The sequence below is a fragment of the Chanodichthys erythropterus genome, chromosome 19 (assembly GCF_024489055.1).
Source record: "Chanodichthys erythropterus isolate Z2021 chromosome 19, ASM2448905v1, whole genome shotgun sequence".
NCBI lineage: Eukaryota > Metazoa > Chordata > Actinopteri > Cypriniformes > Xenocyprididae > Chanodichthys > Chanodichthys erythropterus.
In genome coordinates this window covers 550,036-577,500 of record NC_090239.1, presented here as the reverse complement: position 1 = coordinate 577,500, position 27,465 = coordinate 550,036, and the positions used below count along the sequence as shown (strand labels likewise).

Sequence of the window (27,465 nt, the reverse complement as noted above, 5' to 3'; positions counted from 1 at the left end):
TGATCACAGGAATAAATTACACTTTACTATATATTCACATAGAAAACAGCTGATTTACATTGGAATAATATTTCACTATTTTTACTGTATTTTTGATCAAATAAATTCAGCTTTGATCACAGGAATAAATTACACTTTACTATATATTCACATAGAAAACAGCTGATTTACACTGGAATAATATTTCACTATTTTTACTGTATTTTTGATCAAATAAATGTAGCTTTGGTGAGCAGAATTCTGAAAATATTAAAAAAAATTAATGTTTCCAAACTTTGCCAGGTATTTTATAAATATATGTGTTTTTTATATTTAAATTTGGACTTGCGAGTCACTCACCCAGTCGTTGTACAGGACGTGTGTGTGGAGCAGATGAAGCCTCTCTGTCGTCTCACTGCCGCGGCTCGAGGTTTTCTAACACGCAGACTCTTACAGACGGAGAAAATCACACACCTGCGCAAAACCGTACAGGTAAAGACACACACTAGTACTTCCTAAACATACCAACCGCTGTCGGTCAGAGTGTGAATGTGCTGCAGGACTCCAGAGCGTTCATCCGCTCGTTCCAGACGGATTCCCAGCAGAAGAGAGCCTCCGTCTCCCATCAGGATCTGACACTACAGCAGCGAGTTACAGCGCAGGTAACACACAAATCTGCGTAACGCACAGCTTTACTCTATTCATCTGTGATTGTTTTTCTCTTCACTCGTCTGGTGTGTGTCACAGCTGCGGGCAGCGCTGCATGACGTCCATCAGATCTTCTTTGTGTGGCCTTTGAGAGACAGACTGCGTCTTCTTCAGCAGGACAGAGAGATACGCAGAGAGAGGACACTCAGAGAGATGGTACACACACACACACACATTCTCTCACAGCGTCCTGCACACAAACTGACATCACTTCCTTCTGACCAGGAGAAAGACAGTCCTGGAAACACACGGACTCTGTCCTCGGCCACTCAGAAGACGCTGGACAGGAAGGCTCAGAGGTGAGAATCAGCTTCTGATGACAAACTGACAAAGTTTTACAGGATTTGATTTACGAACTCACTTCAAGAAACTCTTTTAAAGGGATATTTCAGCCCAAAATGAAATTTGCTTCCATGTTCTACGTCTGAACGCCGGCTCAGTATGTGTGTATTAGCCGGCCAATACAGAGTCGGTGTTCTGACGTAGAAGCAGATTTCATTTTTGGGCAAACTAAACCTTTTAATGTAAAACATCACCATAATTTTTAATAAGTTAAAAAATTTAAAAACTTAATTCCTATTTGCAGTCATACACTTTGAATCCTGATGTTCTCAAATGTCTGGACCGCACGTGATTTGTTAATACAATAATTTATATATAAATAGGGCTGGGTATTTACACAATTTTCATGCTTCAATTCGATTACTATTCACATGCTTTCGATTTGATTCGATATCAATTATTTTGGATGTAGTATTTCAGTTTCAGTTCATGGTAAATTTTCTAGAGGAAAAATCTCTCAGCTAATGCTGTAAACTACACATGAGAGTCAGCTGGTGCTACTGTAATAATACTGAAGGTTAAATTAACTTATTTATATACAAACACTTAAATTACACTCAATGATGTTTTTATTATAAATAAAGGTTAGAATTACATAATCATATTTCTACTCCAATTAGTTTTTTAGTTTTTTTTAAATATAAACATTTAAATCGCGGCTGATTTATTCAAACATGCATTAAATATTGAAGAACATTATAATGAATATGTAACGGTGCATCGCTATATTTATCTTTCTAGAGCACTTTTCTATCTGACTAATGAGTTTATGGTCACTGAATGTGTTTTTCTGAGGTAAATGTGACGTCACGTGACACTGAAGCTGTTTTTTTGAGGTTGAAGCACTGATTGAGCGATTACACGAGACATGATACGGATTTCAGTAAGTTGTGCTGTATATTTTAACATACCTTCAGATGTTCATGTTTATTTCGCTGTAACTGGTATTACAGTTTTTTCCAATTGCTAACACACAATTTTTCAAACTAGTCTGGTTTTATCAAAACACTTAACACAATTCACAAAACCACACACCCAAACTGCAAAATACCTCATATATCCTGCAAAATGAAGCACTGCAACCGAAACTACACAGAGCATTATCAAAATCAAACTTTTGCATGAAATTGCACACACTTCATTCATATTACCAGATTTTTGCCTAACCACCTACACACTGTTGGGCATAATGAAAAGCACCCCCATCTTTAGTATGCTTTGCCATAATACTAAAATATGTATCAGATTGTTCACATGCACAGAAATATTTGCAGATACACACACATGCTGTTGCAACATTTTTATTTTTTTCCTTCACTACAGTAAACAAGTCAGTACAACATAAGCACAGCAGATATATTTACATGGGACTGAACAAAAATATTCTTACAAAAAAAGTAAACTGAAAAAGAAAATTTCTGAAAAAAAATATATTACAGTAAAAAAAACAAAAAACAAAAAAAGGCAAGAAAAATAATTAGGCAGCATCTTGCCGCACAGCCGGGTCTGGCCACAACGCCTCGTCAACATCACAGGCAATATCTTCCCTTGCCAGACATCGAGGGAAGAAGCGCCTTGAGTGCCTTATCCATCCCTGAATTGCACCCACATCAATCTCATCACATGCCTCTTCCATGGCCTGCACAAGAGGCATGCGCACAAAGGGCTGCCGGTCGTATACCTTCCACCGCCATGCCGAAAAGAATTCTTCTATGGGGTTCAGAAATGGTGAGTAGGGTGGGAGGTATTGCACGAGAAATGTTGGGTGGTCAGCAAACCAGTTTTGGACTGGGGCTGCACGATGAAAGCTCACGTTGTCCCATACTACAACGTACCGGTTTCTTTGATGGTCTGCATCATTCATACGCTCTGGTGGTATGAGAATGTTGTGAAGTCTGTCCAGAAATGTGAGAATATGGGCTGTGTTGTATGGTCCAAGTTTGGCATGACGGTGGAGGACACCATGCATATTGGAGATGGCAGCGCACATTGTGATGTTCCCACCACGTTGGCCAGGAACATCTATAATGGCTCTGTGGCCAATGAGGTTTCTCCCTCTTCTTCTGGTCTTTGCTAGGTTGAACCCAGCCTCATCTATAAAGATGAACTCATGTGGGATTGCATGAGCATCCATTTCCAGTACTCCCTGAAAACAAAGAACAAAAATCACTCAATATGGTGTTATCCAGTACACTGGGAAACAATGTTGTGTGTAGTGTACTGCAGTCCATATAGTACTTACATCCACATATGCTCGTCTGAACTCTTTGTTTCTTTGAGAGTTTCTCTCAAACGGCACCTTATAAAGTTGTTTCATTCTGATTTGGTTTCGCTTGAGAATGCGAGCCAATGTGGACAGACTAACTCGTTGAATGTTGTTGAATAAGGTGTTGTCTTGGATGATGTGGCTTTGAATTTCTCGTAATCTGATTTCATTATTTTCCAAAACCAAGTTTACAATGGCAGCTTCCTGTACCCCGGTGAACATTTGGCCCCTTCCTCCACCATGGTGTCGTCTCTCAGTCCTTTAGAAAAAATAAAATAAAAATATATATAGGGCTTGGACAATGCAGCCTAAATATTTTCCCCCACAGTAGAGTACATTGTACAGGAAACTTGTACAGTTCATGAATGGCTGATGTCATACACTAAGTAAACAGGTGTCACCCAACTGATACACTATGACATGGGGTATACTACATGTGTACTACATGAAATTTTGGTTACATACCTGTTCTCCAGTCTAAAGGTCTGGATGACAGAGGCGACAGTAAAACGGCTCAAGTTTGGCTGCACTCTCTGTCCAGCCTCACGCATTGTCAACCCATGGTTGATGACATGATCTACTAAGGTTGCTCTGATTTCATTTGAAAGTGTTTGTCTTCTTTGGCCATGAACTCCTCTACCTGCTCTACCCCTACCTCTCACTCTTCCTCCCCCTCTTATTCTCAACCTCCCTCTTCCTCTTCCTCTTCCTCTCTCTGCAATGTCTTCCATTGTTGTTGTAAAAAAAAAAGGTTCTCACCTGTGGTCTTTTCATAGTGCTTACATCCTGATTGAAGTGTTAACAATTAACCACTGAGGTGTTTGGCCACGTGGCACATGTAATTGGCCAATTAGCTCATGTAGTGTCATTTTGAATGGCAGTGTTTTGAAATGGCAAACATGTGACTTTATGTCAGATTGTTGTGTCTTATGCAGAGAACTGTATTTAGTGAATTTAAAAAGTGCTATTTTGAAATGCAAAATGTGTGTAAAACAGAAAAGGTGTTTAGACTTTTGGAGACTTGAGAAGAAGTTTTGCTCTCTGTGTGTCAGTTTAAATAATTGTGCTGTGCATGTCATTTTAGTGTGTTAGCAATTGGAAAAAACTGTAAAGCGGAGGAGAGGATGATCACATGCTTCTCTTTAACTGAGGCGCTAAAGCGATCCGTCACGCCACATTAAACAGCGCCAAAATGCTATTTATTTTCTGAATCTCATAATAAGATGGACGTCATTTGAAATCTGAGACTTTGCTTCATATCAAAAGTAACAAAGATTATTGTGATTTATTGGATGGGAGGAGCTGCATATTCTGCTCATTCATCCACTGAAAACAGACTAGACTAATCGATTCTTGGGATTTAAGAATCAATATCAGTTCGTAAAAATGAGAATCGATTAAATTTGAGAAATCACCCAGCCCTAGTGGCGTCTATTAAATAAAATAAAGTTCTTTATAAACATTTCTTTATTATAATGGGAGCGTCCAGTTTTGTTTTGAGTTCAGAGTTCAAAAGGAAACTAGATGATCCCAGTAATGTGTCAGACACATGAATATAATCACACTCATGCTGCTTTTCATTTCTTATCAGGCAAGCAAAAACGATGAATGTGACTCCCAAGAGCTCAGCGTCGAGGTATGAAACACGATCAGAGCTGAACTTCAATGCTCCGGCACATGAACTCCTGATTGACCTGCTCTCTGTGTCTCTCCTGTAGGATCCTGCGGCCTCGTCTCAGTCAGAACACCGTCTGTTCCTCTCAGTGAGTCTCAACACTTCATCACACTAAAAATCTCTATTATGCTGCATATTAATCAGGAGCACAGTTCACACCAACGACAGTAACTAACTTATTATAAAAGAATATCAGAGTCCAAACCACAACTATAACAACAACGATCTCATTGTAATCACTTTCTGAATGAAAACATTGACAGCCAATCAGAATCCGTCCTGCTTTAAAGAGTGTGAGCATTTAAAGCGACAGATGATAAATGGTTTGGTTTGGACACTCGTTCTTGGTGTGAACGGACCTTAAGCTTGCTCAGATTCATCATGACGCCTGTCTCTCTGCAGGAGTGCGGTGAAGAAGAGAGACGGGTGTTTGGGAGTGAGACTGCGCTCGCTTCAGAGGAAGTGTCTGTCTCTGGGATAAACACATACTCATACGGATGAATACAGCGGTGAAACACGTTCACACATCTCTGTAATCGCTCACTTCACACTGATAAACAGTTTCAGTAGTTCTTTAAAATTATAAGAATGAAAAAAATATATAATAAACTTTTTTGATATGAAGCGTTACTGATTACACACTGAATACTAACATTATTTCTAATGCAAAAAGAATTGCACATTCAGAAATTAATATAATTAGAAATACATCTGATTGTATGCAGTGTACTGATGTCAGTATGCAGTGAGAAGTTCTATTGCATACACAGTTAAACTCTACAGGAGAAACATGAGCCGTGTGATGATTCACGTGTGCAGAAATGAGTTTGACTCATTCAAAAACATTACAGTCGTCAGTCCAAACCTCAGCGAGCACACACACACACACACACACACACACACACACACACACACACACACACACACACACACACACACATATATAAACACTCGCACATAAACACAAACTCACACAAACACAAAACAAACATACACACACACAGATTAAACTATCAGAGGTTTCAGAGTTTGACTCATTTAAGGAACGGCAGCCAAAAATGAACTCTGCAAAAATGGATGTTCTTTTTCTCAGTATTTCTGTCTAGTTTCCCAGTACAAATATGTAAACATTCATAAATCTGCAGTCTTAAATATCTCAATTCAAAGGGAAAACAAGTTTTTTCGGACCCTATTGGCACATATTTGGGTTTCACTTTATTTCGATGGTCCACTTTAGACATTATACTTGCAACTACATGTCAACTAGCAGTCATTAAAGGATTAGGTTAGCGCTCGGGTTCGTGGAATAAGCTGAGTTGCAAAGTCAGTAGAATGTCAAAATAAATTGTTAGCAGATATTAAGCAGACAGTCTACTAATACTCGAATGACTGCTAGATGACATAACATAGTTGCAAAGTTACTTATATTCAACTCAACAGAATGTCTAAAATGGACCCTGAAATAAAGTGTTACTAATATTTCTTGTTTTAAGCATTTTTTTTTTTTAGAAAACAATACTTAATATCTAATGCAATTTTGCATCTCAAGTAAATGCATGTTGATTTAAAGGGTTAGTTCACCCCAAAAATGAAAATAATGTCATTAATTACTCACCCTCATGCCGTTCCACACCCGTAAGATCATTGTTCTCACACAAATTAAGATATTTTTGATGAAATCCGATAGCTCAGTGAGGCCTGAGCAATGACATTTCCTCTCTCAAGATCCATTAATGTACTAAAAACATATTTAAATTAGTTCATGTGAGTACAGTGGTTCAATATTAATATTATAAAGCCACGAGAATATTTTTCGTGCGCCAAAAAAACAAAATAACGACTTATATAGTGATGGTGGATTTCAAAACACTGCTTCAGGAAGCTTCGGAGCGTTATGAATCAGCGTTATGAATCATGATTCGGATCACGTGTCAAACCGCCAAACTGCTGAAATCACGTGACTTTGGCCCTCCGCACCGCTGATTCGACACACTGATTCATAACGCTCCGAATCTTCCTGAAGCAGTGTTTTGAAATCGGCCATCACTCAGATATTGTTAAAAAGTTGTTTTTTTGGCGCACCAAAAATATTCTGGTGGCTTTATAATATTAATATTGAACCACTGTACTCACATGACCTGATTTAAATATGTTTTTAGTACATTAATGGATCTTGAGAGAGGAAATGTCATTGCTCAGGCCTCACTGAGCCATCGGATTTCATCAAAAATATCTTAATTTGTGTTCTGAAGATTAACAAAGGTCTTACGGGTGTGAAACGACATGAGGGAGAGTAATTAATGACATTATTTTCATTTTTGGGTGAACTAACCCTTTAAGAATGTTTAGATATTTGTAATAGAAAAGAAGACATAAAAATGCAAATGCAGTGAATATTTTTCTCCTTTTCTGCCCCATCATCGGCTTGGAACAACATTGTTAACAATCCCTTTAAAGTGTCATTTAGGATGGTTTGATCCAGAGAAAACACACTCAGATTCATTGTAGAAACGTAACACTGCTTTATTTTTTGAACATAACACTGAATGGTACATTATCCACACACACACACACACATTAGTAGATGTGTGTATCGCTGGGTTGTGGCTATGCATGAGCACAGACAGAAGTGCTTAATGTTACAGGTGCAATAATAGAATATAATAATACTGTTTATACAACTAAACAAAATTTGTATTCAAATAAAGCATGTAAAACAGTCTGCATATAGGGAGCCCGTGGGCTCAGTCATGGCCTTTATATTCCATTTGTGGCTTTTACAATCAAATCACAGTTGAGATTATTTGTACCGCGTGCAGATATGAAGGATAAAGCTGCTCTCAGTAACGGACTGACCTCAGATCAGCTAAAGCACAGCCTATAAAACTATACACAGAAGTGCAATAATCCATCACAACAGTCTTTGGCATGACAATACAGGTTATATTAGCATGTCCTGATTCATCGTTTAGCATTTATGTCTTCTAAAAAAAACTAAACCTGAATCATTTATTTTGGCATAATAAACTGTGCAAATTCAGTCAAAATTAACACTTCATTATATTCGAGTTCCTTTTGCTGATTGTCAAACATAAATTTGGTGTTAAACGAATGTTCTGAGTTCAATACAATTTCACATTGGATACTTTTGAATACTTTAAGTTCCATTTGTTAATTACATCAGTTCACATAAACTAATAATTCTAAAGCATATAAAATTTAATTTTATTATTTAATGAACCTGAACTAACAGAGCTGGTGTCCTCCGAGGCTAACTAATGATAAAAATGAATAAATACTGAAACAAATGTATTGCTCATTGTTAGTTAATTCTAGTGGGACATTATTGTATCGTGTTACAGTTGCATGCCAATTTTGACTCAATCAATAACGTGAGTTTGGGGGCGGGACTATCTGACTGACCAATGAGTGTTTTGACTAAAAGAGTCATTGCTTTTCTGTTTGCGTTAGAAATGACATACTTAATCTTTCACTTTTAATGACAGCATTTATGTCATAATGTCAATTAACCGCCATTGCACCAAATATTGATTTTGGCTTCTCGTTCTCAAACTCAAACCAACATTACGTCACAAATGCTGTAAAGTTGTACTGAACCCAGAACGTTCCTTTAACGTGACCTTGAGGGAATGTAATAAATACGTCCACCATTAAGCATTACGCAGGAATAGAAAATAAGGCTGGTCAGAAAAGCTGTTGCCAAAGAGAGTCTGGCAGTGAAACGCGCGTAACGGAATGTCCCGGTGGAAAGAATGATGAAATCTTGGCCCAGTTTCTCACACGGAGACACAAACCAGCCTTCTGGAATAAGAGTCGTACACAGAGCTTTAAATAAAATAAACTTCACACAAATGTAACGCAGACGTACTGCCTGCCGTCATCCTTCAGCATCATTAAGAACTAGTGTTTATATTGCGTTATAATGCATTTACAGCTCGTTATAATAATCGATACGCGTCTCCCCTTCAGAAGAACGATGAATAAAAATAAAAAATAATATCATAGTTTTTGTGCTTGTTGAATATTACGTTACAGTAGCTGCTATGAAACTGTGTCACACTAGGATGGGCACAAATACCCCATCAATGAAAATACATTTCTTGCTTGACTTTTTCAAACATTTTCCGGAATACAAGTCGCATTTTTTATCATCTGCGATATTCCAAAGCGACGTCAAGCATGCATTTGTGTTTGTTCTGGAAGACAGAAGTGCTCAAAATGACTTTGGAGTCCTGGTTCAGAGGCAGATGTTGATTTGTTTGGCTAACTCTCTCTCCAAGTCTGAAATCAGAGTGTCGAAGTCCTTCAGACTCAGTCGGCACGTGAACGGCGCGTCGAAGTCCAGAGCAAAGTCATCCACGTACAAACCGTCAGGTGACGCCCACACGTCCCGCTTCTTCTCCATGTCTTCGTCACTCTCGCTGCCCGCCACCTCGTCATAATCTGCCTCATCGTTCGACAGGAAGTCCCGCCCACAGACGCTCCAGTCACCAGCGTAACGGTTGCAGGGCGGGCTTTCCAGGCGGCCACGCCCCCTACGGGAAACAACCACCACATCCTGAACCGAGGGAAGCTCGACTCGCAGTGGCACGCGCTGAGCTCGCCGCAGTGAGGAACTCTGGGATGCTAGAGACGGGATGACGGGATGTGATTGGTCAGAGTCATCCGTCACTCGTCCTCTGGGTACTGCGAAGAAAAGGACATGAACCGGCGTTATATGCTTGACATGTGGCAGATGTGCAAGTCAAGTCAGCTTTATTTCTACAGCGCTTTAAAATCAGCTTCTGCATAATAAACAGGAAATTAACAGAATCAATGAGGCAAATATGAGACTAATTAAAATTCTGCCGTAAAGAAGCTTTAAAAAGACAATAGAGTTCAGTTTTGATTCAATTGTTCAATGACTGTCGATGTTGCAAAATGTGTCAATTACGAAAATAATCGGATTCATTTATAAAGCAGTTCTACGGAAGACGAGTGTCATTATTCAGTTCAATATAATGATTGATTCAATTATGTTCAGTGCTGATTCAATTTAGTTCATTGCTGATTCAGTTCAGTTCAATGTTGATTCAATTTAGTTCATTGCTGATTCAGTTCAGTTCAATGTTGATTCAATTCAGTTCATTGGTGATTCAATTCAGTTCAATATAGATTCAGTTCAGCGATGATTCAATTCTGTTTAGTATTGATTCAATTCAGTTGCTGATTCAGTTTATTTTAACATTGCTTCAGTTCAGTGATAGTGTCGATGTTGCAAAATGTCAATTATAAAACAAATTTGATCAATTTATTAGTAGTTCTACAGAAGACAATAGTGTCATTCAGTTCAGTTTAATATTGATTCAGTTCAGTATAGATTCAGTTCAATGTTGATTCAATTCTATTTGGTGTTGATTCAATTCAGTTAATTGCTGATTCAGTTAAGTGTAATATAGATTCAGTTCAGCATTGATTCAGTTGTTCAATGTTGATTCAGTTCAGTGTTGATTCAATTCAGTTCAACGATAGTGTCAATGTTACAAAATTTGTCAATTATGAAACTAATTTGAATCAGTTATAAAGCAGTTCTAATTGTTGATTCAATTCATTAATTGCTGATTCAATTCAGTTCAATCATGATTCAATTTGGCTCATTGTTTATTCAATTAAGTTAATTGCTTATTCAGTTCAGTTAATTGCTGATTCAATTTAGTTCAATAAAGATTCAATTCAGTTAATTGCTGATTCAGTTCAATATAGATTCAGTTCAGCATTGATTCAATTGTTCAGTTTTGATTCAATTCAGTTCAATGTTGATTCAAATCAGTTCAATGATAGTGTCAATGTTACAAAATTTGTCAATTATGAAACTAATTTGAATCAGTTATAAAGCAGTTCTAATTAATTGTTGATTCAGTTCATTAATTGCTGATTCAATTCAGTCCAATCATGATTTAGTCTGATTCATTGTTTATTCAATTCAGTTAATTGCTGATTCGGTTCAGTTCAATGTTGATTTAATTCAGTTAATTGTTGATTCAATTCAATATAGATTTAATTCAGCATTGATTCAATTCTGTTTAGTGTTGATTCAATTCAGTTAACTGCTGATTCAATTCAGTTCAATGATGATTCAATTCAGTTCAATGATGATTCAATTCAGTTAATTGCTCATTCAATTCAGTTCAATGTTGGTTCAATTCTGATTAGTGTTGCTTCAATTCAGTTCAATGATACTGTTGATGTTGCGAAATTTGTCAATTATAAAACTAAATTGAATCAGTCATAAAGCAGTTCTACAGAAGACAATAGTGCGTTCATGCATCAAACTCTAAACACGTGGCACATATTTATACTGATGTGGCATGCAAAATCGCCAACAGCTGTCACAGGTTACTGAAATTCCTCCTGCATGTTGCACATGTGCTGCGTCATGAGAACATGTTTCAGCTACCACACGCAAGTCAAGGGTCGTAACATGATGCTCAAAGATGACCTTTCGAGACGCAGCCGACGATTATCAGATTATATGCATGTCGTTTCATTGCATGAGCGGTGCTGGAATGATAATCAAAACCAGAGGACATTCAGAGAAAAAAGCATGGAGACAATCTCCCACACATGACTGTGTTTTTCATGTGGAAAATTATTTTTTGCAGTGAAAGAAGAAATAAGTCAAACAGGATGACATTTAAGAGAGTAATTGATCATTTTTGGGACACACAAACTCACCAGGCCAGAGCTGCAGGAGGTAGTGCAAAGCCTCTATGTGTCGTTTAAAGTCCACAGCGCTGGCGATCTCTTCACTGTGTGCAAAGCTACGCCCTCCTCGACCGGCCCCGGACCCCATCAGGGCCCCTGAGCCGGGTGCCGTCAGCCCGGCCTGCCAAGACTCCTGGGTGGGCGTCAGGAGGACCGGCCCGAAACATACAGCCAGGTTCTGACACGTCATTCGGTTGCTGTCGCTGTAAGATGCCACCAGACTCAGATGATCCAGCAAGAAGGACAGAGTTGCCTTTAGAAGACACAAAATCAAACAGGAAGTTACTTCTGTGAGATATTCAACAAGACAGGATTTGATTTTATGCATCAAGAGATTTTCCTTTAGAATAACGTTCATTGATGAATTGTTCCCAAAGGGGGCTACATTGTTCAAACCGGAGTCGACACTGATGGAGAAACTCGGGTAGAAGTGACAACGTTTCTGAATGGTTAGTGGATAAATTGATGTAGTTGCTGTGGAGTTGATTCAACTCATCCACTAGCATGTGCCGTTAATTGTAGTCCTTAAACAGAGAATTCTTTATGTTTATGCTCAAACAGCAACATTGCACACCAACTAAAGTTAAAAAAGTCAAATCATAATCAACCACCCCTTTAATATATGAAAATTCTCACATATAATCCCTAAAGAAAGCAAATCAAGCCCATTTTGATTTCAAGGATGCTCAAACACGGTAAATTTATGCACACTCCTAAAAGTGACCCATGCATTGCTAAATGAAGAACAAGAGATGAGAAAAGAAAGAGTATAAATGTATGAGAGCAGGAGGGGTGGAAGGTTCTCATTCCCAATTAGTTTGTTTTGGACAATGCTGGAAACCCTCAGGCTGCTGGTTCTGTTGCTCACATGAGACAAACAAACCATGTACAGCGGCACAGAGCCAGACACACACACACACACTCCCTCTCACAAAAATACTTCAGGGCTCTTACATAAAATCACATCCTCTCTTCCTCAGGAAGAAGCTCAGACTCACGTCTGGCAAAAGCACGGACAGCCATGCATGTAAGAAAACACAATGAAATAGTGATAAACTGCTTAAGAAATAAATGACAAAAAAATCTAAATGTTTGTATTTCTTATTAGATTTGTTTGCTGAGTAACCCAAAACTTTTGAATGATTGTGTAAACAGAACTTTCATGTCATGCATACATCTTAAAGCTTCACAGACACTCAAACAGACTCAGACTGGAGTAATTACCCTCTCTGGTTCAGGAAGACACTGCAGCAGTGCCACGGTGTTTTGTGATCGCTGAGCGTCGCTGTTGTTTCTACAGGCCGGCCGAACCATCATGGCCTCTAATACCACTTCATACAGGGTCCTCGTGATGAGAGGAGACGGCAGCTCACGCAGGTAGTCCTTCAGAATGCCTGACCATAAAATTAAAAAGCAATTTCATCTACAAAAATCCATACATTCAAACCAATACCTTGAAGTACTAAGTAAAAAGCATGCTACATGAATATATCAGGTTGACTGACCGGTAATGACGTTGACGTCAGGATAGAGCTCGTCGTTTAAGGTAACTGCTGCACTGTCCTTCTCAAATGCATCACGCAATTCCTTCTTCACTGCTGCGGAACCACAAAGGCGATATAATCCCACCACCTACAGACACACAGAAACACATTCAGTCTCTTGGATCAGACATTAATCACTTGGACACATTTCTCAATATTTATATCAAAACGCTTCTCAGTGATCAAAACAGCAGTCTATGTGGGCCAAACTGAGGGTCATTTATCATTGCTTTGGCACATATACCGTTTAAATAATATTAATTCTTGTCTCACACAGAGACAACACTGTGAGTTTGTCTCACCCTCAGTCCTCTCCTCTCGATCTCAGAAACACACTTCTGAATGATCAGAGGCACTTTGAGTGCGGACGCCTCCTTCTCCACCAGGTGGCGCAGCTCCACCCCAAACACCGTAGGGGGAGGCAGGTCACTGAGGCGGGGGAACGGGGTCACAAACTGCTCCAAAAGGGTCAACTTCACATACAGCAAACCACGAGGCTCCAAACGAACACACAACTGCTGACTGCGAGAAGCTGCAGGATAAAGAGAGAGAAAGAGAAAAGATAAACAGATAAGAAGCTCAGTGCAAGATCAAAGCCAATGAATGGTACGGCTGGGTGGTATGGTTGTATATATACACAGTGCAAGGGTAAAATTTCTAATAACGGTAGGTATATTTGCTATAATTTCTTCCGTATTATGGCTTATAGCTTGCAACGTGACGAGTTACTACAGAATTGAACTGATACTTGCGATCTTAAAGGGATAGGTCACCAAAAAATGAAAATTCCATCATCATTTAATCACCCGCATGTTGTTCCAAACCCGTCACCCGACTTTCGTTCATCTTCGAAACACAAATAAAGATACTTTATGAAATTGAGAGAATTTCTGTTCCTCCATTGAAAGTCTATTCACCCAAAAACTCTGATAAACAGTTTAAAATGATTGTAAATAAATGAAAATGAAAATCGTATGGTTTTGGAACAACATGAGTAAGTGATGACAGAACTTTCATTTTTGGGAGAACTATCCCTTTAAAAAGGAAAATCCAATCAGAATTTAGAGAACTATCAATTTTGTGATTTTATTCGCAAATGAGGAGTTGTTCTCTTACCCTTAAAGAGGGGTGGTATAGCCACAGCACCCAGACAGCACACCCGGTTACGCGCGGGAGCGGCAGGCGCAGAAGACCCGTTGTTTGTGCTGGGTGTCGTTGGCGTCAAGATGACCAGTTTGAGCAACCGTGCCCTCTCGAGCTCCAGGTTAAAGGTGTGGTTTAGTGGGAGACACGCCCCTCGACAGGTGAGCAGGGAAGTTCGTGCCCGGGTCACCCCGTCCACTTGAATGGCACAGAAGACTTCTTTAGTAGCGTCGTTCCGAGGGGGTCGCAGTAGCTCTTCGACTCCCAGCAGATGCACCGTGAGCAGCCCTGAAAGTCTCTGAGGGCAGCGAGGCTGATCCGTCAGCGTGTACAAGCGGAATGACTCTGCGTCTGCCACAGCGAGTGAATCCTGTGGTCCACGGTGTGGTGGTGGTGTAGGCAACCCTTTCGACACCTGACCCTTCGGCAGGAGTTCAGGTGAGTCTCCGTCGCTAAGATACCCTCCTTTACTAGCAGAGCGTGTTCGAGAGGATCGACGTCTTGGCCTTGCAGGTGCACTGGAGTCCAGGTGATACTTGCTGATGATGTTGGATGATTCTTTGCGTGCATTTGGTGGTGAAGCCTCATCTGACGCTCCCGGGGCACTGCTGGCATTTCCTTGGCCCTGTCCATGACGCTGATTACGGGACGAGCGCAGACTAAGTTTACGCCTTAGTTCTGGGAGTTTCCGCATCTTCATAGAGAGCCGCCGAACCGTTCCTGGAGACTTGATCCTGTCGATCACACTGCTGCCAGTGCCACCCTCTCCTGGGCTTCTCTTTGGTGCCCCCGAACTGTCAGAGTTCACACCACTAGAAGAGCTAATACAGTCCGACTGTAGTATAACCAGATCTGAACCCAAAGAAACACACTGTTAGAGACTTACAGGGAATTACAACTTTTAAGATGGTCCTACACCCTGAAAGGCAAGCAGAAGTTGTACTAGTCAGTTTCAAAACATAGTGAGATGCCTTGTTGTTTACTACCTACAAAGGCAGCCCACTGGGCAACAGAAACCTGGAACCTTATGAACCATGGGAGTTCAATCCTGCCACCTTCCTGCTGTTTGGCTCCAATACACCTGCCTGAAGTTTTTAGTCATCCCGAAGACCTTGATTAGCTGGTCCAGGTGTGTTTAATTAGGGCTAGTGCTAAACTCGGCTGGAAGGTTGCCCATCATAAACTGATGCTAATTAAGGTCTTCAAGATTACTAGAAAGCTACAGACAGGTGAGTTTGATCAGTGTTGGAACTGAACTCTGCAGGACAGTTGGCCTTGAGGGCCAGAATTGTGCCAACTCCTGCTCTACGTAGGCATTAAACAGTGGTTTACGTGAAGTGCTCCAGAGACTCCACCCGCAATAAATTCCAACAGAGTTGGGCATTAGTATGTCACTAGGCTAAAGACGTGATACTGGTTCATGACTTCACACTTACAAATAATAAAACGTATGCGTATTTTGCGTGCCGTCCGAGGGGAGGGCTCCGAGCTCTGAATTTTGGCCTGAACCCAGGTTCTCTGGTTAGAATAGTAACCAGGTGAGTGTGAGGAGACGGGGTAGTGGAAGGATGCAGAAAACTGTTGAAAAACGTAGGTGAGTCGGCTATGTATATATAGGCCTCATCTCTTGCTAATTGGTTAGGCAATTTGAACGTATTCCTCCTGAACTCAACATCATTTAAAATAAAAATACACACAAATATTGGGTAAAGCAGTCAGTTTTTAATTATATTGAACTATTTGTGATGCAGCATATTCTGGGATTGCCTTCTCCACAACTGTTGCTGAAGAAGGATCTTAAAAGGCAGCCCAATTATAATTAAACTGCCTACTTTTTGGAAGGACCTCTGGAGCACACATATGATGCCTTAAAATGCTATCTAGGTAGGCAGCTCACTAAGTTTTAGAAAAGAACTTATAATTACATGTAATGTGGTTGCTTTCCATCCCATTTTTTTGAACGCCAAGCACAATCAGCAAAACATAAGACAGCATTTCTGTCTACTTACTATAAATATAATTTCAAAACAGTACTTCTCATTTTAAGACCAGATTTATGCCCTGGCAATGCAGCTAAGTTTGTGACAAACTCTTACATAATGGAAAATCTGACCATACCCGAACTATCCGCCCTGATGACGTCGACTTCAGTTTGAATATCTCTCATTTGATGGACCCCGGTGAGGGTCAAACCCCCTGATCGTTTCTGGTCTCTTTTCTCCTTTGCCAAACCCTCATTTTCTCTCTTTCTCCACGGGTCTCCGTATTTTTCCTGAACTGCTTCTCCGCTGGCCCTCAAGTCGTCCTCTTCAGGAATGGGGTTGTACCAAATGTTTCCATCTCCATCTGGGCCCTGTCGCCACTCTGTGATTCTGGTTGGATTTTGGGCTTCATCTGATGCCTGGGGCTTTCCTGTGGACAAAACCCAGGCTCGACTGCTTCTGTCCAGGTGCTGGAGGTAGGCACCTTGCCCAGAGATCTTTGCTGAGCTGGAAGAGACACACACATCCATATAGGTTGCAGATGGAGGGGTCAACTCTGGTAAACCGGCATCAACTGAGTTGCACTGTGTCCTGGAATATCCAAACTCCAATTCAAGATCATTCCGATTTCTCTTTAAACCATCCTCACTCAAAGTCCGTTGGCTCCAAGCCTGTTTTGAGACCTCAGCCTTTCCAGAGCACAAATCCCAGTCCTGTGGCCCATAGACCAGACTAGGACACAGATCTGTGCTGGCAGGGTCTCTGCACGTGGAGGGAAGTTTGGCCCAGTTCTGTTTTTTGGAGACGGTGATCTGGGATCGTCTGGTACACTCCTCCGCGGTGGAGCTTTCTGTCTCAGCGTGGCCTGAGGTGGATGCAGTTGATGGAGGACTTTGGAAAAGGTCCACCTTTTCTGTCACATCTAAAGCAGAGGAAAGAAACCAGCAATCATTACCATAGCAGGAGTATTTGACCTTATTTGGTGTTGAAATATTTGTCTGGATTGGAGTGACTTAACATGAAGAATAGATCACTGGAGACTTGCAACATTCAGAAACAGCAAATACCACAAGTAAAAGTGAAACTGGGGGCTATTAACCTTTACAGGGTTTGATTCCTCCCTAAAACAACATTTCTAAGATGAGTTTACAGTGACGTACACGGACTGAGAGTAGAGAAGAGAGAGGGCGACTGGAAAGAATTAAAAAAGACCAAAAACAGACATCAAGAGGAGGGGTGAAGATATTTACCATCTCCTTTCCCCTCGCTCCCTCTCCCTCCCATCTGGCACATCTGGAAGTTTCTCCAAACGCCCTCCTCCCGTTTTCCCCTCTCTCTCAGTCTGTTCTTTCCCCTCTTGAAATTATGAACGTGGCTTGTGACACACAGTTAGCCAAATATCTTATCCAGTTCAGAAGCCTTGAATAACTCCTGTGTGTGTGCTCTGCACATTATCTCTCTTGGCTTGCATGACTCTGGAAGTGCTGAATAAAAACATCTCTGTCGATCGCTCTTTAGTAAGCACTGCTCATGAGTGTGTCAAAACCATTGCTAGTTTACAAGGCCAAAACAACACTCCACAACCAAATGCCTAAACCACTAATGCTGCTTAAACACTGCACAAAGATCTGACGAAACGTTTGACAGATAGATATGTGCAAGTCTATTTTAAGCGTGCGGAAAGAGCCAGATCAGTTGGGAACACAGCAAATTGGATTTCCGAGCACAGAGCTGAACCCTCTCATCTGAAAATTTCTTTGGTCATTTGATGCCTACACCAGAGGAAAAGTTAAAATTCAATGTTTGTATGAAGTGTGACTTTTGCAGACCTTGCGAAGCACCACAGTGTTCTCTGACATATAGCTTTCAATTAACGGTATTCAACTCCCACCCTACTTTTCTTTCTCAATCAATATCCTGATTGACTCTGAAATGTGTCACATTACAGAAGCCAAATTGACTTTCAGATGAAAACAGAAAAACACAGACCCCTTTATGCTTCCCTGAGCAGGAAGTGTTACAGTACGTTAAGTGGGCCAGCAGATGACTTCCTGTTTTGCCAAAGCAGCCAAGAAAAAGAGAGGGAGAGAATCAGAAAGCAACAAGCTAGAGCTACACAAGACGTCAGACATATTGCAGACAAAAATGCACAGATAGACTGAGGGAAAGCGCAGAAGATTTACATTTAAAAGGGTGGTTGATTATGATTTCACTTTTTTAACTTTATTTAGTGTGTAAAGTTGCTGTTTGAGCATATACAACATCTGCAAAGTTCAATGCAAAAGGAGATATTTTCTTTTAAAGAATTCGCTGTTTAAGGACTACAACAAACAACTGGTAGGGACTACAATGAGCTTCTTCTTGGGTGAGTGACATCACCCCAACTTTACAAAATTTACATAAACCCCGCCCCCGAGAACACACAACAAAGGGGGCGGGGCCATGTTGGGCTGCTTTAGAGAAGAGGAAGAGTTTTTGTAGTAGAGTGTTGTTGACATGCCGTCAATTTACGCCGGACTGCTTCACAAACGAGGATCAATTCAACACAAAAGATGAACATGACGGCACATGCTAGTGGATGAGTTGAATCAACTCCACAGCAACTACATCAATTTATCCACTAACCATTCAGAAACGTCTAAAAGTTGTAGCTTCTTCCTGAGTCTCTCCATCAGTGTCGACTCCGGTTTGAACAATGTAAGGCTGAACACTTTCCTCATTTTGGCTGCGTGAGATTCTCCAGCTTTGTTGTTGTTGAGCTGTTAAAGCTCCGCCCTCTTCTGGAGCAGCAGCTCATTTGCATTTAAAGGGACACACACAAAAATGGCGTGTTTTTGCTCATACCCAAATAGGGGCAAATTTGACAAGCTATAATAAATGATCTGTGGGGGATTTTGAGCTGAAACTTCACACACACATTCTGGGGACACCAGAGACTTATAAAACATCTTGTGAAAGGGGCGTTATAGGTGCATTCCCTGGGAATCGAACCCATGACATTGGCATTACGAGAACCATGCTCTACTGTTTGTTCTACAGGAAAGCATATAGTCAAAGATGCAAAAATTAGGATGAAGAATAAAGGTACAAAAAAAGAGACAACACGATGCACACAGAAGTACAGAAAGCCAAAACAGGGAGCGATTTCACTGAGAAACACACAGCTGTTGGGCCACTGAGAGGATTTCAATGAGTGGTCTGTGTTGAGGGCTTTCCTTCACAGCTGGACACACACACTTAACCCTATTCACCATTCATTACAACACCCCAAAATACACACGCTCACACAAAGCACACTCTCACGGGCGGCACGCTGGACTCACCCTTCACCTCTGACGCTACCAGTCTGTGTGTATGTGTTTATGAAGCCTTTTCTGGGTTTAAACAGCACATTGAAAAACTGCTCTGTCTCTATTTAGTTTGCTACGATTGTAAATAGCCACATGCACCCAACCCAAGACAGACGAACCTTCACACACAGAACTTCAGTATATAGAGTAGGTCGATTAATCAATCAGCAGATATGCCCATTTTTCATGACCAATTGGAGAAGTAACAGCAGTGTCAGTTCTGTTGGTCAATCGAGAACTAAAATACATACAAAGAACATTAGTGTACCATTTTTTAAGGGGGTTTCAGATTTTGGTGTCTTTTCAGCTTGATCAAATTTACCTCTAATGCATGGCAGATTCACGTAGTTTGTTGAAAGATAAAATGTGATGAATAATCCAAACTGAAAAGGTTTGTTTGCATGCTCGTTTATTTAGCATGTTTGGCAGTGTGAAGTAATTAGTGGAAATGTTTGCTGAGAATATTCACAGCGTAACAGTTAAAGAGTTTTTCCCAGAATGCCGATCCCTCCCCCATTCAGTCGCCCACATCTCTGAAGCATAATTTGAGACATCCTGTCGCTGTACTGCTCTTCTGCCCCGAAAACACAAGCAAAACTATTAATAATTGCATCAGGAAAGACTAAAAACATGGATGCAGATCTTCAGTTTCAGAACATTTATATCTCAAGGCATTAAGAGTTGTTTCCTCTAATAGAGCAGCAATAATAAAGCCAAAATAAATATGCATGATCATCAAACTAAGCATGCTTTTTGAGAGGGAGTACAGGCCCAATCCAGAGGGAAATACAATACTTTCAAGCCTCAGATCCCCCGTGTAGATGTTTCCTCTGAGAGCTCCAACCATCGGATCAGATCAGAGGAAAGTCTCTCACGTCCTCAGTCGTTAGATTGAGAGGAAACTCGCTTCTAAACATCTGCAGTCAATGTTCTCTGTAATTTTTCTAGTCTAATGGTCAGATCCTTGAGCAGAAACACTAGACCAGTGAGAGTTCAAGAGAAAACAAACAGTATGTTTCATCTGAAGGCCTCAGTGTGAACTTGAACAATCTGTGCTGTTCTAGGATGAGCTCCTTATCTTAACAATTAATCAGCGCTGCATATTCCTGCACATGATTTATCACTGCTTCAGTTTCACACACAAAAGCAATGGACTCCCACTGAAACACGGTCCATTCATTTAGCTCTGATGCTGAAAATACCGTTTTCTACATATTTTTGAGTCCGTGTTGAGTTTGTCCATCACAGGTGATGCAGATGGAACATTTTATGCAATGCTCTATTTTTCAGATTGGAAGTGGGTCTCATCTCTGTTTAGATCAGGATTATAGAATTAAACATCGGCCCAGACGCCACATGACAGATACGTCTCAGAACAGCATTATCAGTTTATTAGTATGACCAGACGCTGACAGCTGCATTTCTGCTTACATATTTTCACAGAGCGCCTCAAACCGCACATTGCATTCTACTTCTGTTTGGAAGCAGGCCCACAAAATCAGTATGCTTTCCCATAAGACCAAACTAGATTATTTTTGTTTTTTGGAACACTAAGTATATGCTGTAAGCAACATAGTTAAAGGGGTCATGAACTTTTCCTTGAGCTTTTGATATATAAGAGGTCATCGTACTATAAGAATATCCTGTAAGTTTCAGAACTGAAAACTTCCTTGTTAGTCCAATAAAAGCTTTTAGTGACACCAGATCCAGAGAACGACTGATCCTGGAATGTGTCTATAGATGGTGAAACTCCGCCTCCTCAGAAGAAATCGACGCCTACTTCATCATTGCAACTTTTTTTTATTTATCTGTATTCGGTTCATTTCACTGTGGATTCTTTGGTAAATCAGTCGCATTTCGGAGCCAAACTCCCGTTTTATTCAATGAATCTAGTTATCGCATTTGCACTGTTAGTTATGATGAAAGCATTTGTTAGTGTGCAGAAATTGAGTTTCAACGACGAGATCACTGCTTTCATGAGCTCAACAACACGTCTGTGATCGACTACATGTTCATCACTGCAACCTTTCATATAATGCTATAGATGTAATGAAGTAATGCAACACTTTTCATGTTTAGTGAACCTTGAGAGCTGTAATAGTAAAAACGTGCTAAAAGGTTTTGAGTGAGTAATACTGAGCTATTTCATATGCAAACATGTTAGCCAATCACAGCAGTGGGCGTTTACACTGAAGTCTCACAGAGACACGCCCCTTAAAACAGCGTTCAAATCAGAGGATAAAATCAGGGTAGAAAAAATGCCTTTTACTTCTAAATTTTTGGATTTAAAAAAAGCATACTAACATTATTAGTACACCCCAGGAAACATTCTAAAACAATAAAACAATGCAGTTCATGACCCCTTTAAAGTAAATACAATTAATGAAATTAATACATGTACAAAAAATATTTTATATAGATATAATAAATAATAAAATATAATGTGCATATATACACACACACATGGATATATAATAATTTTAATAAATATACAATTTATATAAATTATACATTATATATTAAAAATAATTTATACAAGTTATTTTTGTACATGTATGTATATATATATATATATAACAAATATATTAAAATACTAAATATTTCATAAAAATATTTATATATTTTGATGTATAAATAAATAAACAGATTAACAAATAAATAAATATATATTTATATTAAATACCATGATATAAACTGGTATTGTCACAGTACTTTATTAAAAGCTCAAACAGCTGACTAACTGCTGTTCTCTGATCAAGCTGTGAATCTGCGCTTCCAGGAAGAACATCAGGAAAAGGAAGTCGTTAAAATAGAATTAACAACATAAATATTTTTCCTCTGAGAAACAGACAGCAAACCTGGACGAATCCTGCTGAAGCCACGCAGATGTTGACAGAACTCATCTATTAATACTGACCGCAGTGGTTTACATTCACAGTTATCTGCAGCTCTATTATTTTCAGCATTAGTGATGTTTATGTATCACATATAAAGCATCTATCACTGTCGCTCATGGAGGTTGGCGATTTGTATTAAACGACATCATGTAACTCATCCCACATGTTTGTCAAAGCCTGTAAGCTTACAGATAATGAACGAATAAATGAAATACTGAGTCACGATGATGATAGAGATCTGGTTTTGACTGGAGTTTGCACTTAAATCCTTTTGTATAAACAGTCAAGATCCTGAGCCATTAGACGGCCACTAGAGAAAGAAATGATGAAGCAAAAGACATATGAAGTGCGCATGTTTACATTCTAATGTGGAGCAGCGAGAACATGCCGTACTTCTGATGAACCAACGTTCCTCAGAATCAGTGTTGTTATCGTTAACTAAAGGCTGGAATACACGACACGACTTACAATCTGAACATCAATTCTGTAAAATCTGTCAACTTTTAGTCAACTGTAGCATTGACTCGTCCAGACTAAAACTGAACTAAAATTAATTAAAGCTAAATAGAAATATTAACTAATAAACTGAACATATAGAGATGCACAATTTATCGGCCACCATATCGGTATCTCCCGATATATGCTCATTTTTAATGTTATAATTATCGATTTGATAAGAAAATTTAGCCGATATATTAAAGACGATAAATAATAGATAATTTTCTTCAGCTAAGACACTTCGGATTCACACTGTTCACCATGATGGTTACTTCGAAAAGGAAAATACAGTTAAGTACAACATGTGCAGCACAAATCTGTCATATAAGATACATAAAATTATAATGAGAACATGACTGTAGCAGAATGTTGAGAATACTTTGTACGCCCGTGTTTTAGCGCGTTGAATCAGACTCTCAAAGTAAATCAATATATCACTATCGGCCAATATACCGGTTATCGGCTTTCAAATATAAAAAATTATCGGTTATCGCTATTGGCCAATAGAACAGTTATCGGCTTTCAAATATAAAGAATTATCGGTTATCGCTTTTGGCCAATATATCGGTTATCAGCTTTCAAATATAGAGAATTATCGGTTATCGGCTTTCAAATATAAAGAATTATCGGTTATCGCTATCGGCCAATATATAGGTTATCGGCTTTCAAATATAAAGAATTATCGGTTATCGCTATTGGCCAATATATCGGTTATCAGCTTTCAAATATAGAGAATTATCGGTTATCGGCTTTCAAATATAAAGAATTATCGGTTATCGCTTTTGGCCAATATATCGGTTATCAGCTTTCAAATATAGAGAATTATCGGTTATCGGCTTTCAAATATAAAGAATTATCGGTTATCGCTTTTGGCCAATATATCGGTTATCAGCTTTCAAATATAGAGAATTATCGGTTATCGGCTTTCAAATATAAAGAATTATCGGTTATCGCTTTTGGCCAATATATCGGTTATCAGCTTTCAAATATAGAGAATTATCGGTTATCGGCTTTCAAATATAAAGAATTATCGGTTATCGGCTTTCAAATATAAAGAATTATCGGTTATCGCTTTTGGCCAATATATCGGTTATCAGCTTTCAAATATAGAGAATTATCGGTTATCGGCTTTCAAATATAAAGAATTATCGGTTATCGGCTTTCAAATATAAAGAATTATCGGTTATCGCTTAATATATCGGTTATCAGCTTTCAAATATAGAGGATTATTGGTTATCGGCTTTCAAATATAAAGAATTGTCGGTTATCGCTTTTGGCCAATATAACAGTTATCGGCTCTCAAATATAAAGAATTATCGGTATCGCTATCGGCCAATATATCGGTTATTGGCTTTCAAATATAGAGAATTATCGGTTATCGCTATTGGCCAAAATTTGCTAACTGAAACTATTAAAATTGTTTTCAGTAACTGAAAAAAAGCTGAAATTATATAACGTTAAATGTTTAAAAAAACGTTTAGAAATGTTACCTTGACATCTTAATGAAATAATACTAAAAAAAAATTACTAAAAATAAAAATAAAGCTAAAAACTGATATTTAAAAAAGAACTAATAAAATGCCAAAAACACATGATAAAATTACTAAAATTAAACTATAATTAAAATGAAAACTGAAAATATATATAAAAATTTTTTTAATAAATATTACAAGATTATATAAATGATACTAAAATAACAACAAAATAACAATTATATTGCATGAGTCATACGGACTACTGGAAGAAAGAGAGAAAGAAAGTCATATGAGTTTGGATCATGATGATGGCAAATAAATATGAACACGCATTCACAGAAGGCAATTCAATTCTTGGGAAACTGCGGATCTTTTTGCGAAGTGCTGCGGGCACAAACCCTGTGTGACAATGAGTCAAAGATCAAGAAAAACAGACACATCCAGCAGAAAGAGTTTTCTGTTTTGGACTCTCATGTGCTTCACAGATGCACAGCGATGAAGCCGTCTATTGACCCTCACTGATTAACACACACACACACACACACACACACACACAGCATCAGGTTCCTCCAAGGCTGAACTCTTCCTCTGGGAAGCAGCGATACGCTCTCAACAGCCGTGAAGTTGCAGCTGGGATCAGTATTCCCAAGCGCAGAGTTCACATTCCTTCTCTCTCTCCGACTCTTATTCTCACATACTTTCAGCATCGCTGTTTTTCTCACTCATTCCTAATGGATATGAGTCGGGCAAACTATATTCTTCTAAGGCAGCATCATATGCATCCTTTGTGGATGATGCATTCCAACATTTATGCATTTGGCAGATTCAAAACAAATAATGCAAAACAGTAATGTCAGATATTCAATATTATCGGCCAAAATAAAAAAAATTATGCCGTTTTTGCTCAAAAAGTTTTTGCTCAAAACTAACTGAGATGAAAAATAACTGATCCATGCACAGGGGAGACTTGGTGTTTTTTCCAAGCAAAGCAAAAAAAGATATGCATATCGGTATCAACATCAGAATCCAATATTGTGCATTAAGACCTTCTTTTTTTTGCATGTAATATGGCATTTTTTGAGCTTTGGTTTCAGTGAAGGGAGCTGCCTATGCAGACAGTAACACGTGTCAGACATTTTACTCTACATCTTGTTCTCTGAATCTTATCGATATTTCTCGTCTCATTCCTCACATAGTGACACACTGACTGTAGATCAGCATGATGACAACACACAGCCTGAGAGCAACTGCCACTGTTTACACACACATTCTCGCACACACACACACACACACACACACACACACACACACACACACACACACACAAGCCAGCCAGCAAACTGCTTTCCCTATTTTAGACATAACAGGCAGGGAAAGAGAATGAGAGAGAGACAGAAAGAGGAATACTCTGACTTCTGAGACTGTTGAGATTATCTCATGAACTCAAACACTGAATTATCATACATGATGGGAACGTGATGTACAGTAAGAAAACACATGAAAACAATCAAACTAACTGAAAACCACGAATCAATCAATCATCACAGTCTGAATGTTTGTTCAGGTCAAGAAATTAATACACAAAAGATTGTTTCTGTGTGGGTTTAGAAATGTCATTCAGGTTCAAGTGCAAGTCATAATGTTTATAGCAGACGACTCTTAAATATAAAAAAGATCCTTTCAGTTCTAAAAACGACCTTATTTCTTAATGCAAAGAACATCTGAATAATCTAAAGAAACGTTTTCCACTGTAAAGAACGTTTACTTTAAGAGTGCATATTCATATTTCCTCCAGAGGAGGATCAGTGACGTGTGTCGTCAGGCTCCTCCACGCATTATGTAACGAGTTCACGGTGGTGTTCTGGAGATCCAGCAGCATTAGTCAGCCGCTGTCCGTCAACATCACCTCATCACATGAGAGAGAAGCTTTAACGCTCCTTACAGCAGAGCACAGAGCTCTCTTTGTTGGGTATACTGTAAAACACCAGCGTTTCTCCAAAAGAAACAAATCAATTACACTAACAGTCAAAGGTTTGGACACACTGTTGCTCATGAGCTTCAAAACTTTCCATCTAAAGGGGAAAAAAAGTTCTGTAGGCAAATATAAATTGTGGCTATTCATTTTGACATGCACTAATTGTATTTAGGAAATTATATATATATATATATGATGAATTGGAGCAGATGATGCATATTTACAATCACCCGATGAATGTGAGCTGGAAATAATTTAACACACATCTATGATAAATATATCGGTTTTCACAACTAATTCTATTGTGGGAAAAAAATGAGTGCATGTGTCTAAAGTCTGGTAGATAGATTTAGATATAAGAAAAAAGTAGCCTATAGATTATAATAACAGGCTAAACATATATAAAGTGTCCTATAGATGTGCAGAGATGTTTTTAAACTTACAAACTCTCTTAAACATGAACTTAAGTCACAGATCTACAGCAGCAAATTCATTTTTCTTTTAGTTATTTCACCTCTAATCTGTTCTTAAGCATTTTAGTTTTAGAATAATAGCAGGATTATTATTTTGCATTTTATCAAGGCTTCATCTGCACTGTAATAATAACAGAAGCATATTTAAACAGGTTTCTGTGGCTTGTTCTCTCACCGGTGAGTTTGGGGTCCGTCTTGCGGCGGAATCGCTCTTTCGCCCGGAGTTTGGAGAAGGTTCGTCTGAGCAGCGGCTCGGCCATCACTGGAGCTCCGCGGAGCCGCTCATGCAACACTCCTGCGGGACTGAAGCTCCGACAAACACACGGAAAAGCGGAGAGACTGAGCTGAAGTGCGGAGCTCCGCGACTCTCGCGCTCATGATGCCAAACACAGG

The 27,465-nt window shown here is 39.2% G+C and overlaps 2 protein-coding genes across 5 annotated transcripts in view; one reads left to right on the top strand and one right to left on the bottom strand.

Moving 5' to 3' along the window:
- Nucleotides 1-6,476, top strand: part of LOC137008100 (centriolar coiled-coil protein of 110 kDa) — an 11,614-nt gene extending 5,138 nt beyond the window's left edge. For 2 of the 4 annotated variants that reach the window (XM_067369933.1, XM_067369932.1), the window contains exons 7-12: nucleotides 355-471; nucleotides 540-641; nucleotides 727-986; nucleotides 4,887-4,931; nucleotides 5,014-5,058; nucleotides 5,373-6,476. In XM_067369933.1, the coding sequence (XP_067226034.1) occupies nucleotides 355-471; nucleotides 540-641; nucleotides 727-986; nucleotides 4,887-4,931; nucleotides 5,014-5,058; nucleotides 5,373-5,451 (648 nt within the window). In that variant the 3' untranslated portion in view covers nucleotides 5,452-6,476. The remainder of the gene's footprint in view (nucleotides 1-354; nucleotides 472-539; nucleotides 642-726; nucleotides 987-4,886; nucleotides 4,932-5,013; nucleotides 5,059-5,372) is intronic. The other 2 variants (XM_067369934.1, XM_067369935.1) reach the window with 2 other exon arrangements.
- An 841-nt stretch (nucleotides 6,477-7,317) lies between these two features.
- LOC137007648 (rho GTPase-activating protein SYDE1) lies at nucleotides 7,318-27,465 on the bottom strand. Its single transcript, XM_067369244.1, has 8 exons — nucleotides 27,248-27,465; nucleotides 16,541-17,326; nucleotides 14,396-15,274; nucleotides 13,582-13,811; nucleotides 13,241-13,367; nucleotides 12,960-13,129; nucleotides 11,706-11,988; nucleotides 7,318-9,677 (listed from the first exon to the last, which is right to left on the bottom strand). Exons 1-8 carry the CDS (start codon nucleotides 27,330-27,332, stop codon nucleotides 9,229-9,231), a joined length of 3,009 nt encoding a protein of 1,002 aa, XP_067225345.1. The 5' UTR covers nucleotides 27,333-27,465; the 3' UTR covers nucleotides 7,318-9,228.

Excerpts from the sequence above, each read along its gene's own strand:
- LOC137007648 (XM_067369244.1), bottom strand. The coding sequence starts at position 27,332 with ATGGCCGAGCCGCTGCTCAGACGAACCTTCTCCAAACTCCGGGCGAAA. Across the intron at positions 15,275-16,540 it reads CATCAGGGCGGATAGTTCGG|ATCTGGTTATACTACAGTCG; the intron begins GTATGGTCAGAT and ends CTTTGGGTTCAG. Across the intron at positions 9,678-11,705 it reads CCTCCTGCAGCTCTGGCCTG|TACCCAGAGGACGAGTGACG; the intron begins GTGAGTTTGTGT and ends TTTTCTTCGCAG.